Genomic DNA, 14,217 nt, shown 5'->3' with positions numbered 1-14,217 from the left:
ATCTCTGGACTACACTTTGGACTACCATCACCCAGAATCCTCCTCATGCTGGAAGCTCAGTCCAGCCCTGGAAATCACACATCAGTATTGTTTTCCTCCATTAGAATGTTAGCTCACTCCTTGAGGGTAAGACCTGTCTTTCTCCTTCTGTCAGTATTTAGCAAGGTATCTGATCCTTAGTAAGCTCTTAATAAGTGCATGTTGACTGACTGAATTCCTTCCATTTAATAGGACTATCCTAGGGTCATATATGCCCCAGCCTGCTCCTGCCTGCTTGAGAGAGAGGCCCCCAGCATCCTCAGGACACTTCACTGACAGCTCTGAAGTATCTTCAGGTAGGACTTTGCAGTCTAATCAATTGCAGCCCTCAATGGATGTGTCTCCAACCAGTAATATATTTCCTGAATTCTTTTTTCAGTTATTATAACCTCCATATCCCTAAACCCCCATACACTCTCCATCGCACTGATTCTGAATCCTATTTCCCATGGACAAACCTCAAATTTAACCTTCCTCCTCCCCAATATCCCACTCCAGATCTGTCCCACTTTCACTATGCTCCCTCACCATGCCTGCTCCATAATTAGCAAACTTCCTTTCATCCTTAAGAGCTTTCTGTCTCTTTTTCCATCTTCTGTGTCTCCCCAAGATTTGGTTCCATCCTGATGGCATGGCATCCCTTTCCAGAGCTGGCTGCACTTTCATCATACTCCTTGACTCACTGGTTGTGGATGGGGGAGTTGAAATACTCATTGTTGTCCACTGTCACTTCTAAATTTCCTCTCTACCTCTATAACTCAGCAACCTTCTGTGAGGTTCATGCTGTCCAAATTTATGACCCAATCCAGACTCTAATGCTCATTAGCTATCCATTCCTAGGGAACTTTTCCTTCCTCAGTAAGTTCAATGCCTGACAGTCTTTCTCTCCTCCCCAACTCCTGCCCTCATACTAGTGGACTTCAGTGCATGAATAGATGCTTCCTCAAATATCCTTAACATCCCAGTTCCTTAATCTACTCAGTTCCCCTAACTTACAAGCCTTCATTCCATTTCAGCAAAGTAGAGCTGATCATGCCCTCAATCTTGCCAACAGCCACAAATGTTACACTTTCACCATTATGAATTCCACAATTCCTTTATCTGATCATACTTTAATCATTCCATCTTTTGCTATAACATATGTCCTCTCATCCTGTTCTTTGTTGTCACTGTGATTTCTATTGAGGAGTGGCCCTCAGTTCTTTCCCAGGCCATCACAGTAGAGAGTGAGGCTGACAACTTTGCACAGCCCTGCCTCACTTAAATCCAGTTCACATGCAAGTCACCACTCTTGTGATACCACTGGTCCTCTTCCAGAAAGAAGGTTGAACAGCAACCCCATTATTGGCCACTCTTCACTGTTTGTCTCATCCTCTTCATGAATAAGTTCAGTTCTACCATATCTTCTATATTTAAATGCCTTGCTCCCTTGTCCAATCCTAAATCAGCCCTTGCCCAACCTCAGCCTTGGATTACTCCCTTCTTGACCTCTGTAGCATTTGACTTTGCTGTCCTCCTGTGTGATTTTGCCCTCTTGGTTGGATCTTCAACAATGGCAATGCCTATCAACTTTGCGGAAATCGAAGTTCTCCCCCCAAGACTGTTGTCTTGTAACGTGATGATCTCATAAGCTTCTTTTTGTTCAATTATCTTCTATCTACAGATGATTCCCACATCCATATAACCACCCCCTCACATCTTTTCTGAGTTTCAGTCCCACATCACCGATTGCCTTTTGAAATCTCAAATTGGATGTATTAAAGGTATCTCAAATTCATTATAGCCAAAACAGAATTCATCATCTTTCCCCCCAAACTCTCTCCTTCTTTGATATTATATTAGTAACATTAGTAACATCCATACTACCATTGAGTGTGTCATCATACTGTCAGTCACCTAGGCTCATAAACTTAGTTCTATCCTCTGCTCCTCATTACTCTACTTATCCAGGCCTTTGCAAAACCTTGTCATTTGTCTTCATAATCATCCCTCCTATACGTCCTCTTCGTCCAGTCATTACCCTAATACAGGTTCTCATCACTTCTGGACCATTCCAAGAGCCTCTCTGCCTCATTTCTCTTCATTCCAATCCATTTTTCATACAGATGCCAAAGTGATTTTCCTAAAATAAATTTGATCATTAACATCTACACCCCCCCCTTCCCTCAGTACTCAACAAATTTCTGTCTCCCTATTACTGTAAGATCGAATATGAAATTTCCTATTTAAAGCCCTCTATAGTTTACTCCTTTCCACACATTATGATCCAGCTAAATGGCTGACTAGTTCTTTCTCACATACAACATTCCATCTCCTGATTCCATGAATTTTGCACTATCATTCTCCAAGCCTGGAATGTTCTCCCTCTTTCCCTCTGCATCCCAAATGCCCTGGTTTCCTTCAAGATTCAGCTCAAATCCCACCTTGTGCAGGCCTTTCCCAGTCTGCCCTAGCACCCTCTCTCTGAGTTTACTTTCCATCTACTATTCATATGTATATAAATGTTTTGGTATGTATATATCCTATATGTGCAGTTAATTTGATGTGGTCCTACCCTCTAGAATGTGGGTTCCATGAGGGCAGAGACCTTGTTTTTGCGTTTTTCTGTATCTCCAGTACTTAGCACAATGCCTGATACATGGTAAGTGCTTAATAAATACCTATTAACTGATGCCTAAGTGCTTTATGAGGGTGGGTACCATAACATCTCCCTTATTATCCTCATTTTGGAGATGAGAAAACTGAGGCTTGCCAGGAGTGACCCAAGGTAGAAAGAGTTGGAGCTAAGAAATAAACCCAAATCTTCTGACCTGAGTAGTCTCTTTCTACTCACTAAGCTGCCTACAATGGAATCATAACATACAGAATCACATATGAAAAAAACAGTGAACTTTTAAACAAACAGAGACGCAAAAGAAATGGGAAGGAGACACCAAGCACAAGGTTCGTTACCATTTTGTCACATTTATGTATTTTTTTGAAAAAATAATTTGGATTCCATGGTTTCATTGGAGATTTCATTCCTCACTCTTTGTTTGGTTGTATTTGTGTAGATTGTTAGCCACTTTATGATCGAAAATTATCGTAAGCAAAGAATACTTTCACAGACACTGGGATCTCCTAGCCCTTTGAGAGGGATCAGAAAGATAAATGGGTTTCACAGATGAAAAAACAAGAAGCTAAGTAATAGATGTATGGACATCGACCCTTAGAAATCTGCTACGTTAACCATTTTAACAACATGCCCAAGGTCAATAAATTACTGAAAGAGTAAGCCAGGAGTCAAATCCGCAACTTCTCACTCCAAATCTAATGCTCTCCACATACCCTGTTCCACTGACAGGCTTGGAGCTTCCTTCCTCCTATTCAGGCTCAGCCGTGAGCAAGCATCATCTAGCTGCAAAGTCCAAAGACACCTTTGTCATGCCTGTACCAAACACCAGAAATTTTAAGCCAGTTAATCTCAGGCCTATCCAAAACAAGAGCAGATAATAATTTTCTTCCAATCTGCCAGGATGCTTCTCAAGGACAACTAAATAGGACAATTCAACACAGGAGGCCACATTCTCTTTCTGATCACTTATTCTGGATATCCCCAAAACTTTAAGAGGGGTCTAGGTATCATTAGTAGGTCATGGAAGAGAATGACTTAAACAGATTAGAGATAGAAGACACTATACTTTGAGATCCACCAACTGGACTTTAGTTCTCTTGGTGAGTCTGGCGTCCCTCCTGGGGCTGGGTTTAGCAGTAAGGCCCTAATTTCCTGTGGTTGACCACATGGATTAAGTATTCTACACAAAAGCAGCTTTCCTGAGTTGGAATGCCCTCCTGGACTTGGGACCCCGAGCAGTTTCTTCCTATGGAAAATGAGGGGGATAGAATTAAACCTAAGGACACCTAAGGTCCCTTCTAGCTGTAGATGCTACGATCTCCCCCATGACTTGTGGCATCTACCTTACTCCTGCTTAGCCAAATATTTAAGAATAAAAATTGTAACATATATCTCTATGATAACCACAGCTCGGGGCAATACAGTATTTTATGGTATCTAAACTATTTTCTTAACATCTCTGGCAGGTAGATGGGATAAATCTGATTATTCCCAGGTTGAGAGTATGGAAAGGGTAGAGAAGGAGAAAAATAGCTCAGGGCTTGGATTCAGCAGAATTGAATCCCAGTTCTACCAATGACTAGCTGTGACCCTGGGTAAGGCAGCAGACTTCTCTAGGATTCAGTTCCCATCTCTGTAAAATGAGGGGATTACAATTGATGATGCCTTCCAGTTCTAAATGATAGGCTCTCATGAAAACGGAGGCCCAGAAAAGTAGAAGTATTTGCCCAAAAACGGAAAGCCGAATGTTAAGAGTCAGAACTCTTAAGCCTCATCTTCCTACCTAAGACGAAGCTTTAACAGTACTAGGAACATAAGGTACCACCTACGCGATGAACAGGAACAGGCCCTGCAGCATCAGGCAAGCATGCTACTAGACAGATTTGACTTCATGTAGTATTATTTTTAAGGATTGTCCGTAAAGCTCATCTGAGGCCAAGAGATCTGGAGAATCAGTCCTCTTAGATGCTAAGATTCACATGGATGCAGAATCCTCCCTTCCCCTTGCCCTTACTGCAAACTTTACCCCTTTATGGAGCAAAGATGAGAACAGATCCATTCCTTAAAAAAACAAACAAAAAAAAACCCACCTCAATTTATTCAGTGTTAAAAGATCTTACTCTCCCTGACCAAAATACTTTAAACTCTTTTAAAAAAAAACAATCAAAACTATTTTTCTGAGCTACTATACAAAATGATGTTCCCCTCCCTCAAGGACCAGCCTCCCCCGCCTCCCATACCTACACATCCCTTCCACTTTCATGTTGTTATAAATTAATTTATAAAAAGGTAGTTCTCCTTCCCAGAAAAACACAATTGCCATTCATGATATTTGGAATCTGGCTGCAGGAAGTCAGTGGGTAGCAGGGCCTCAGACTGGGCTGTGGGGAATGATGAATGAGAGATACTCAGGCCATCCGTGCTAGAGTGTGGAAAATGTCACTTGGTTTCTTTTCTTGGCCCACCAGGTCTGCCTTGCCTTGCCTCCATGGCATGGACGCTCACTGTCCTGGGGGAAGCTGTGAGCCAAAGGGCAGCAGCCGGGTCCACATCCTGAGCCCTGCCATTTACCTGTCTAGTGTCTTCCTTTTTCTGGCCAGGCCCCTCCCTGGGGGACCCGGGGCAAGATGCCTGGTTGAGGTTCTGGGGATCAACCTTGGCCCAGTTCCCCTTCTGGCAAGTGGGTAAGCCTTGTCCTTAACTGACAGTCCCAGATGGATGGGGAAGGGGTCAGCAAGATAACAGCTGTGGATACAGGGACGGAGTGATGGGGAAACAAAGCCAGTTGTTCAGTGAATGACTTTAAATCATGTGAACTGGATAGCAAAAGGGAGAAAGCTCTGGCTTCTTGGTGGGGGGGTATGAGTGGGGAAGGCCGTGTGGGAGAGAGGACCTATGGGGCTTCCAATCACATTCTTCCAGTGAACCCAAAGTCAGAGGGAGGCCAGGGTGAAGGGGCCTAAAGGGAGATGAAGAGTAGACAGAAGAGAAAGCAGCTCCGAGGTGGGAAATGTCCATCCATTCATTCTTTGCGTATTTTAATGCAATCCCTTCATCTTGATGTTCCTAAGACAATTCCCTAAAAGAGCCAAGATTCCATTTCTGCTGCTGGAGGGGAAAGTAAAGGTCTGTAGATGGAGGTTTTCTGCTGACAGCTGAAGGAGTCATATCTTTCCCATGGAGGAGGGGGGAGGGAGAGCAGACAGTTTCATTAACGGTTTTATCAACTCTGCTCCTTGTTTCTGACCAGTAAGACTGTGTGCTGCCCCCCACTGGACACAGACAGAACGACCCGGTTCTCCAGCTGTTTGCCCCCCATCACCACTGGGCTCCAGACGTCATCATCCTCTCCTGTGCCCAGCTGGAAGTTGGTGCCCATGCCCCAGGCAAACGCTCGGCCTATAGGGAGAGGGGAGGAAAAAAGGTGGGGGTGAGCGCCTTGCCCCACAAAAATTCCCAACCAAGCCCCATGCTTACACCCTACAGACCTGAGATGCCAAGCCCTCTTCCGTCCCCTCCCTTCCTCCATCTCTCTTACCTCCTAGAGCACTGAGCCTCCCGAGAGCCACATGGTCTCATCCTTAGAGAAAATGCACTCACCGTGAGACTCCTCACAGACATGACCTGCCCAGAACCCCACGAGATCCCTGTGGGCTGCAAAGCCCAGTGTGTCTGTTTATTCCCCACTCCCTCAGCTCCAGTGTCATAGTACAGTCCTAACCACACCACACAGGTCACCAAATCAATGTTCTAGACACAGACGAAGCAGGACTTCTAGCTCTTGTGGCTCCCCCTGCTGACATGATACAGTCCATCAAAACTCCTCAGCCCTATTTTTGTCTCCTCCTCAGTGAGGACCTCCGACTCCCATTGGGCCAGCCTCCCCTCTGCTCACTGCCCCCACACCACCTTTGTGTCTTTCTCAAAGGTGCAGGAAGAAACCTTACAAGGTGTCTAGTCCAACTTTCTCATTATTTGCAAAAGCAAACAAAGTATATACAAAGCCAGACTTATTGACATTAATTTCTTTGTGGGGGGGGAGTGTTGCAATTGGCTCTGGACGTCCTACTAAAATATGGGAATGTGGCCACTTTCAATCAGGGGTGTGGTCCCCAAGGACTGCAAGGGTCCCTGGTTTTGGGCCTGCTGCTCACCCTCCACCTGTGACAGAGGTCCAGGGAGAAAGCAGGAGTCAAAGAGGAAAGACTGGCATGCCTCCTGATGGGGGCTAAGATGACGCCATCATTCTGTTTCTTCCAAGGTCTCATTTTAGAGATGTGTGCCCAGTGAGTACCAGATCAGGCCCAGATTATCCATCCCCGTCTGCTCCTGAGACACTTACACCACACCATCCTCACTCAAACTCTTAATCACAAACTGATCCCAGTTCATGGTTTCACACGTTTGGACCTCAAGTTCCTGAAAGGCAGAGACTAAATTTGGATATTTCCCACCCCCAGTCAGCAGGACTCAAAAGAATCTCCAGGGGGGCTCAGTGAGTGACCAGCAGACTGCCCCCCACTTACCATCCTTGGCTACAGCATAGCCAACCGAAGCACCGCAGGCAACAGATGAGACCAGAGGCAGTTTTGGAATGAGGGTTGGACTGCTCTTCTCCTCTGCTCCTGCCCCGAGGCCCAGGCGCCCATATTCAGCCCTGCCCAGGCTGTACACTTTACCTGGGGTCAGGGGAGAATCATGGATTGGTGAGAAGCACAGGCGGACACCACTGGACCCTGTCACCCTCCCTCTCCCCAACCCTAAGTTTAGGCCTTCTTGGGGCTCAGGATCTCGCATTCCATGGTTCCAGGGAGAGTTTGGAAAAGCTGGTGCCTGCCCCCTTCAAGGGTGTGGTTACATGGAAGAAGGGACTAGGAGGGAAGAAGGACCAATCAACACCTTTGGTGGGAGTCAACTGTCCCATAGGAATATAAGCTGTATCCCAAAGCTGGGAGTGCCCAAGGAATTGCCTCATATATATCCCTCAGCCTGATCACTTGAGGGACTCTGAAGAAGCCGAGGGGAGAGGAAAGAAGAAAGAGAGAGTGTGCCCTCCCCCCCCCCCCATCTTAGTACTTGTATTCTCAGTAGCTGGTTAATAAATACTCATGGGCTGGTTGACTGACCTTATAAACCCACAAACTACCACCATGATGCTCAGTGAGCCCCACCCCCCAAAGCAGCTTACCTTCTGAGTCCAAACAAACTGTGTGATGCTGCCCTCCAGAGAAGCCCACCCAGGATTTGGTGGAGTTCTTGAACGATGTCAGATTCTGGGGAGCAAAGCAAGGCTCTGTGCTTGGAGTACCTGGGGGGAGACCCCAAGTCAGATGATCAAGCATGATTCTTTTGGCCCCTTCCCATGGGAGGTCTTTGAGGGCAAATGGCTTATGGCCCTTCCCAGTGGGGTCGAAAGAACCAGGATACAGAACAGCTACAGACAAACGAGGCAAACTGGGAAGAGCCCCACCTCTCACCCAACAGGTAAGAGACATGGTGCACAGCTTAAGAGTGAAGGGAAGCACAGTGTCTGATTGCTATAGCATTTCTGTTATATTATAGAGCCTTTTGGCAGTGTCTGATGAAGCCTATGAACTCCTTCTCAAGTAACATCTTTAAATGCACAATAAAAAAATATGTAGGATTATAAAGGAAACTGTATTGAAATAGTTGTCAAAAAAGGTTGAGAACTCCCATCCCACAGGGACGTCAGCAAGACAAGGAGTGAGGTCACTTCCTGATGTCTGTTCTGCCCCCACTTGATCCCTCTGGCCTTGAATTCTGCCAGACTTTCTTCCCCGATAACTTCCACATTACCTAACAGTCCTTGTTCTCTATGCCCAGAGACTGCAGCCTGCGTCTAGAATGGACAAAGGCTCTAGAGACATATCCTGACTGACATCATTAACTGATCCTACAAAAATGTAGTGTCAGGTGAAACATCATCAGGGTCAGTGAGTTCTATGAAAACAATGCTACGAAAGGGAGATGCATTCAAAATTCATACTATCAAGCCTATGTATCAGGCTTTACCAAGGCCTAGAAATGTGTCTTAGGGAATTAAAAGACTAGGGTTGAGCAAAGAAGGGCCACTGAACACAGGGAGAAAAGTCTAGTGCAGTCTCAGGGACTTGGAACACGTTACAGCGAGACTATTTTTCAGTGATGGAGATGGTCAGTATTTTGTTTGACTCTGGACATTACAACGTAGCTGCAATGTGCTGGCAACCTCATGCAGTATCTCTGTAGAGCAGCAGCTCTCAAGCTGAGGTCAACAGAGTGCCAAGGAGTCTATGAACGTGGGTGGAAAAATTATTACATCTTTATTTTCACTAAGCTTTAAGTGAAATAGAACATTTCCTTCTATTATGAACACAGGCAACAAATCAAGGGAAGTATAAGCACCACCTATGACTTTCCTGACAAAAGAAATAAATTTCACCTTTAAAGTGCCTATATTTGAAATGTTTTCTTGTTACTTAATGTACTAATAAAGCATATGACTATATCACAAAATTTGTTTTTTAAAAAATTATTTCAACAAATGCATTCCAATATAATTTGTTTCCCTGATCACCTGATTTATTTTATTCTGCGCATTTAAACATGTTATTCTGAGAAGGGGTCCACTGCTTTCTCCCATCTGCCCAAATAGGAAGGGGAGGTCCCTCACACAAAAGAGGCTGAGAGGCTGGCAAGTCAGCTTCTCATAGCTACGGTTAATGGAAATCCTCAGTCTGACCTCCTTTCCTGGCTTACTCCTTGTCCATGGTACCCAGCATAAGAGAAGTCAGAGACACAAACTGTGCTGGGTGTTTGCATGAGAAACCCAATAGACTAGGGAAGATGGACAGGCTGCCTTGCCAATGGGAGCCTGTATCCCAAAGCCAACCCAGCATGATATGAAGCAGCACACATAGTACAAAGAACTCTGGGCTGGGAGTAAGAGGGCTTGGGTTCAAATCCCACCACTGATGGCACTTTTAGCAAGTCACAGAACCTGCAAGGGCCTCAGTTGCCTTATCAGTAAAATGAGAGAGCTTGCTTCTGAAATCCCTTCCTGGACCCTATGAATCTATCCCATCACCTCCTGCAGGATGTCACTGAGAGCCACTGGGCCTGAGGAGGACTTGGAGAAGGGAAGAAGTCCTAGGCACAGTCCTCAGGTGAACTATGGGCAAACCTGGGGATGTCTAAGTCACCACAGAGGACACTCAGACTCACCAAGCTGGTGGTAGTTGGAGAGGCCAAAACCATAAACGTGGCCCTCACGGCTGACGGCGAAAGTGAAATATGCCCCACAGAAGGCATCCTGGAAGAGGACTGCACCCCGATGGCCTTTGGACTTCAGCAGCACACACTGGGGAACTAGCAGTCGCTCTGCATGGGAGTGAAGAAGCAGAGCATGGGTAACAGCAGAGAAAATTGGGGGGGGGAGGCAGAAGAGCGAATACAGACATGGCAACCAATCTCCTATTTGGCCAGCTATGGGGCAGTCCTGCTGAACACTACTTGCTCCTAGGTAGTAAGAGAACTTAGGGATCAGAACCTCCCCACACCCTCCTCAGTTTCAACCCTGTAGACTACAGATTGGTCATTTCAACCCAGATACTGAATTTTACTCAAACAGTTCCAGCTAGACATAATCCCCAAAAGGCCCAATGTCTTGGGCCAAAGGATATTCAACCATTATGAAGAAGGCCTGATTTCTTCCAGAATTCTATCTACATATTCAATCTTATACTATCTATTCATTCAATCCTGTGGCTCACCCCAAAGAATACAGAAGGATGTGGAAGGGAGATTGGGGGAATAGCTCAGCTAAGGCAGAGTCAGAAGATGCTTTCCAGAACCTAAGAGATTCCATGGAAAAAGTAGGACTCAGCCTTATCCTTAGGGTCAACTTTGCCTATGACAAAACCTGTGCAAAGCAGAGCAGCCAAAGTCACTTACCAAGTCCCTTTCGGCCCCCACGGTTGGCAAAGAACTCAGGCACCCGGCCCAGTTGGCCCTGCTCCCCACAGCCTGACGTGTACAGGTTGCCGTCCACTGTCAGCATCACCAGGTGATCGTTGCCTGGGGGAGAGAGAAGGGAAGCTTGGGGATCCCGGGCAGCCAAGACTTTGCTAGTGCAATCCTCAGGGAAGGGCCAAAGGGTTACCTGAGGAGGTTATCTCTGCCAGCCTGAAATACACATTTTAGCTCAACATACAGCCTACCACTAATCTCTGTGACCCTAGGTCAGTCCTGTTCCCTCTCTGGACCTCTTTCATTTATAAAATGAGCAGGTTGGGTTAAATAGTCTCCAATGCCCCTCCCAGCTCTGACATGGTATTCTAAGGGCCTTCCTAGCTCTGACATTTTGTGTTCTAAGGTCCTACAAATTCTTGGTCCCCAAGCTACTTTATGGTTCTACAATTTCTCAATCATGCTGGGGCCAGGGTCCATCCAGGGTTCTGCATTTACCTGATGCCACCTTGATCACAGGCACCTCCAGCTTGACCTGTATAGGGACCATGCTTTTCTTCATGGGCTCTAGGAGACCAATGACTCCATTATTGTCCTGTGGGTGGGGATGGGAGATGACATGTCACTTCTCCCATGCCTTCTCCTTCCTCTTCCACCCAGTTTTCTCCTTCTCTGCTGGCCCACACACTAGAGTCTGAAGCACCCCCTGTCCCTTTTCTGCTTGCCCCACATCTCCTGCCTCCTTTGTTAAATCCCAGCTCTGGTCACCAACTATATGAAGTCTTCTCAGGCTGATGGTTCTGGAGAACAGTTTGGAACAACATTAGAAATTGTGCCTGATCTTAGCTGTAGCTCACCTTTACAAAACACCTTAAGGTTTGGGAAGAGCTTTACAGACACCCTATCATCTGATCCTTATGACAATCTCAGAAGGTAGGTCTGAAGCAGAAATCAATCCTCCTGACTTCCAGTCCAGCATACTGTACACTCTACCACAACCCCATATACTCCAAGAGAGTCAAATTCAGAGACCCACCCCATTATTAACATCGGCACTATTTGTGGTAGCAAGAAACAAAGCAGCAGCAAAACAGGAGCCAGAGGCTGGGGAAAGTGCTCCAAGGCTAGCACATAATAAGTAGGATAATGGCCTGTTACTGTGCCTCTGGAAATGACTAATCTGAGGAATTCATTGAAACAAAGGGAAACTCCGACATACGGTGAAGATGGAGCAGGAGAACAATCTACATCAGAAGCGTAACCAGTGTCACAAGCAATGGAGTGGGCAGAATACATAATTAATATGAAACAAAGTAAAGAGAAATACAATGTAGATAACCAAGTCAATATGGGACCCATAGGGATGCCCTTCTATTTGAATTTGACACCTATGATTAAATGACTCCATTAATACAAAGGAAAGCAACACTGTAAACTCCATTAATTTGGATCAAAACAGTGATCCCTCTTGACTATAATTAGAATTCTTTGTCACCAGGGAGGGCACTATGGGGAGGGAGTATCATTTGGAAGTGACAGCAATGTAATAAAAAGAAGTATCAATAAAGCATTTTAATATATCAACCAAAAAAGATCACAGGAAGCTTTCCTGAACTGTCCCCTTCTAAAGCCCGGATTGGCTCCCATTTTCCCAACCCTCTGGATAAGGATATTTTGCCATTCAGGAATTTTCTACCTGTTTACCCACCTGCCCACTGGACTGGAAACCCGTAAAGGACAAAGATGGCATTTCAACTACAACCTGAATCTCTTCTCTTCTTACCAGCCTGCCTAGAGGGTGGTCCTCTGACCTGGGAGACAAGTCATGTGTAGTCAAAGAACATTGGTCTGCACAGTGTAAAGAGATCTGGGTTCCAGGACCTGGCCCAGGCTCTGTCACCAACTGTGTACATGACCTTAGGCTGTGTGCCAATCGCTTTCATTCTCTGGCATTCAGACTCAGAGCTGGGATGAGAACTTCCTTCCTGTCACTACCACTAGCACAATACCTCACCTCTCCCAGACCCTGCAATTCTTCCCAGGACACGAGGTGGTGGTGGCCTTACCCGGAAGGAGCCCCACAGGAAAACTCGCCCATCCTCAGTGAGTGCTGCAGTGTGGCTGTCTCCAGCTGAAACTTGCACCACCTTCTCCGACAGATCCACTACCCCTGGAATGGTCTCTGAGCCTTCTACGCTGGTGTCCCTTCCCAGGGCACCCTCGTCATTGCAGCCAAAGGTGTAGACCTGTGCCCAGAACATAAACCCAGTTGTCAACCCCAGACGGGGGGCTCCATACAATGGGCTGGATGTTTCCTATCATGAATTCTGGGTGGATGGCTGAAGGGGATGGTTCAGTTACCACTCAGGCCCTCTGGCTCAATGGCAACTGCCCCTTCTGAGTTCAGTCAGCCATCACTCTGGCCACAGGGGGACCATACTAGTGGCCATGGATGTACCTGCTACAAAGACTACTCAGTAGAGGTGAAAGGTGGCAGTAGGAAGGGAGATCAGAACCCTGTACTAATTCATCTACCCTAACATCTGGGAGGTTTCTCTCACTCTCCACTTGTTTGTTCCCCCATGTACTCACCTTACCACTCTTGCCCAGACACACGGTATGCATCCCTCCAGCTTCAGCCTGCACGATGCCTTCAGGCATGGTGACCAGGGCTGGTCTCTTCCTCTCTATCACGTCCTCGCCGAGCCCCAGCTGGCCCACGTCCCCCTGGCCCAGCGTCAGCACCAAGCCTGCTTCCGTTCGATGAGACCTGTGGCAGACTGGAGCCCCAACAGACAGAGGAGGAGAGAAAAAAAGGGGGAAATGCTCAGAGAACAAGAGAGCTCACTTGGGGAGCAAGGGGGGATGGGCCTGTTTTCCTGTATCAGCCAAGGCTCCAAGCTCCTGACCAGGAACCTTTGCAGAAAAACAGTTCTCAACAGAAGGCAGCCAGATAAGCTCGCAGTCCCTTCTATTTGGCCTTGGAAGAGACAGAACTATGAGTGTGGGAGCTAGCACACTAGAATCCTACTTACTAGTTCTCATTATTTTGGGCGGCTTTATTTTCCTAACTGGTCTTGTCTTGGGTTAATGTGGCCCAAGATTCCTTGACAATCCAGAGATCCAGGACATGGAAGGGGGCCAAAGCCACAAAGCAGAAAACTGAAAGTCTGCTACAGTTCAGGGCAATAAAAGGTGTGGCAATGTCCAGGTGAGTCCCAAAGTCCAGGCCTGGGGAGCGTTGTTGGGAGTCCAAGGCAGTGCGGAGAGCAAAGGTATGGAGGCAGAAAATCAGGAGGGTAGCCCTAACCCTGTGCTTGGCACAGGGAGCTCAGACCCTACATTGGACAGAGCCACACCCACCCAGTCAAATGTAGATGAAAGCTTCTGAGGGCTGCCTAGGACCCTGACTCCTCTTATGATCCCAAAACCTGTTAGACATCATTCAAAAAAAAAAAAAAACAAACCAACTCAACCCCCCCACCCCCCAACTCATTCCCTAGTGTGGGGGCAGATTAAGACAGTTAAAGGGACATACCCATCTCAGGTGGTCTAGGGTAAGCAAAGACAGTGGGAGTCTACGGGACAAGATTCTG

The 14,217-nt window shown here is 46.5% G+C and overlaps 1 protein-coding gene across 4 annotated transcripts in view; it reads right to left on the bottom strand.

The window, feature by feature from the left end:
• Positions 1–2,983: 2,983 nt before the first annotated feature.
• Positions 2,984–14,217, bottom strand: part of RCC1 (regulator of chromosome condensation 1) — a 31,585-nt gene continuing 20,351 nt past the window's right edge. For 3 of the 4 annotated variants that reach the window (XM_072609577.1, XM_072609580.1, XM_072609579.1), the window contains 8 exons: positions 13,214–13,401; positions 12,688–12,867; positions 11,120–11,216; positions 10,607–10,729; positions 9,878–10,033; positions 7,842–7,961; positions 7,180–7,332; positions 4,733–6,052 (listed from right to left, as the gene is read on the bottom strand). In XM_072609577.1, coding sequence (XP_072465678.1) covers positions 5,877–6,052; positions 7,180–7,332; positions 7,842–7,961; positions 9,878–10,033; positions 10,607–10,729; positions 11,120–11,216; positions 12,688–12,867; positions 13,214–13,401 — 1,193 coding nt within the window. In that variant the 3' untranslated portion in view covers positions 4,733–5,876. Of the gene's footprint in view, positions 6,053–7,179; positions 7,333–7,841; positions 7,962–9,877; positions 10,034–10,606; positions 10,730–11,119; positions 11,217–12,687; positions 12,868–13,213; positions 13,402–14,217 lie in introns of all 4 variants that reach the window. The other variant, XM_072609578.1, reaches the window with a different exon arrangement.

This window comes from Notamacropus eugenii, chromosome 5 (assembly GCF_028372415.1).
Source record: "Notamacropus eugenii isolate mMacEug1 chromosome 5, mMacEug1.pri_v2, whole genome shotgun sequence".
In the NCBI taxonomy this organism is placed as follows: domain Eukaryota; kingdom Metazoa; phylum Chordata; class Mammalia; order Diprotodontia; family Macropodidae; genus Notamacropus; species Notamacropus eugenii.
This window is presented reverse-complemented; position numbering and strand designations above follow the sequence as displayed.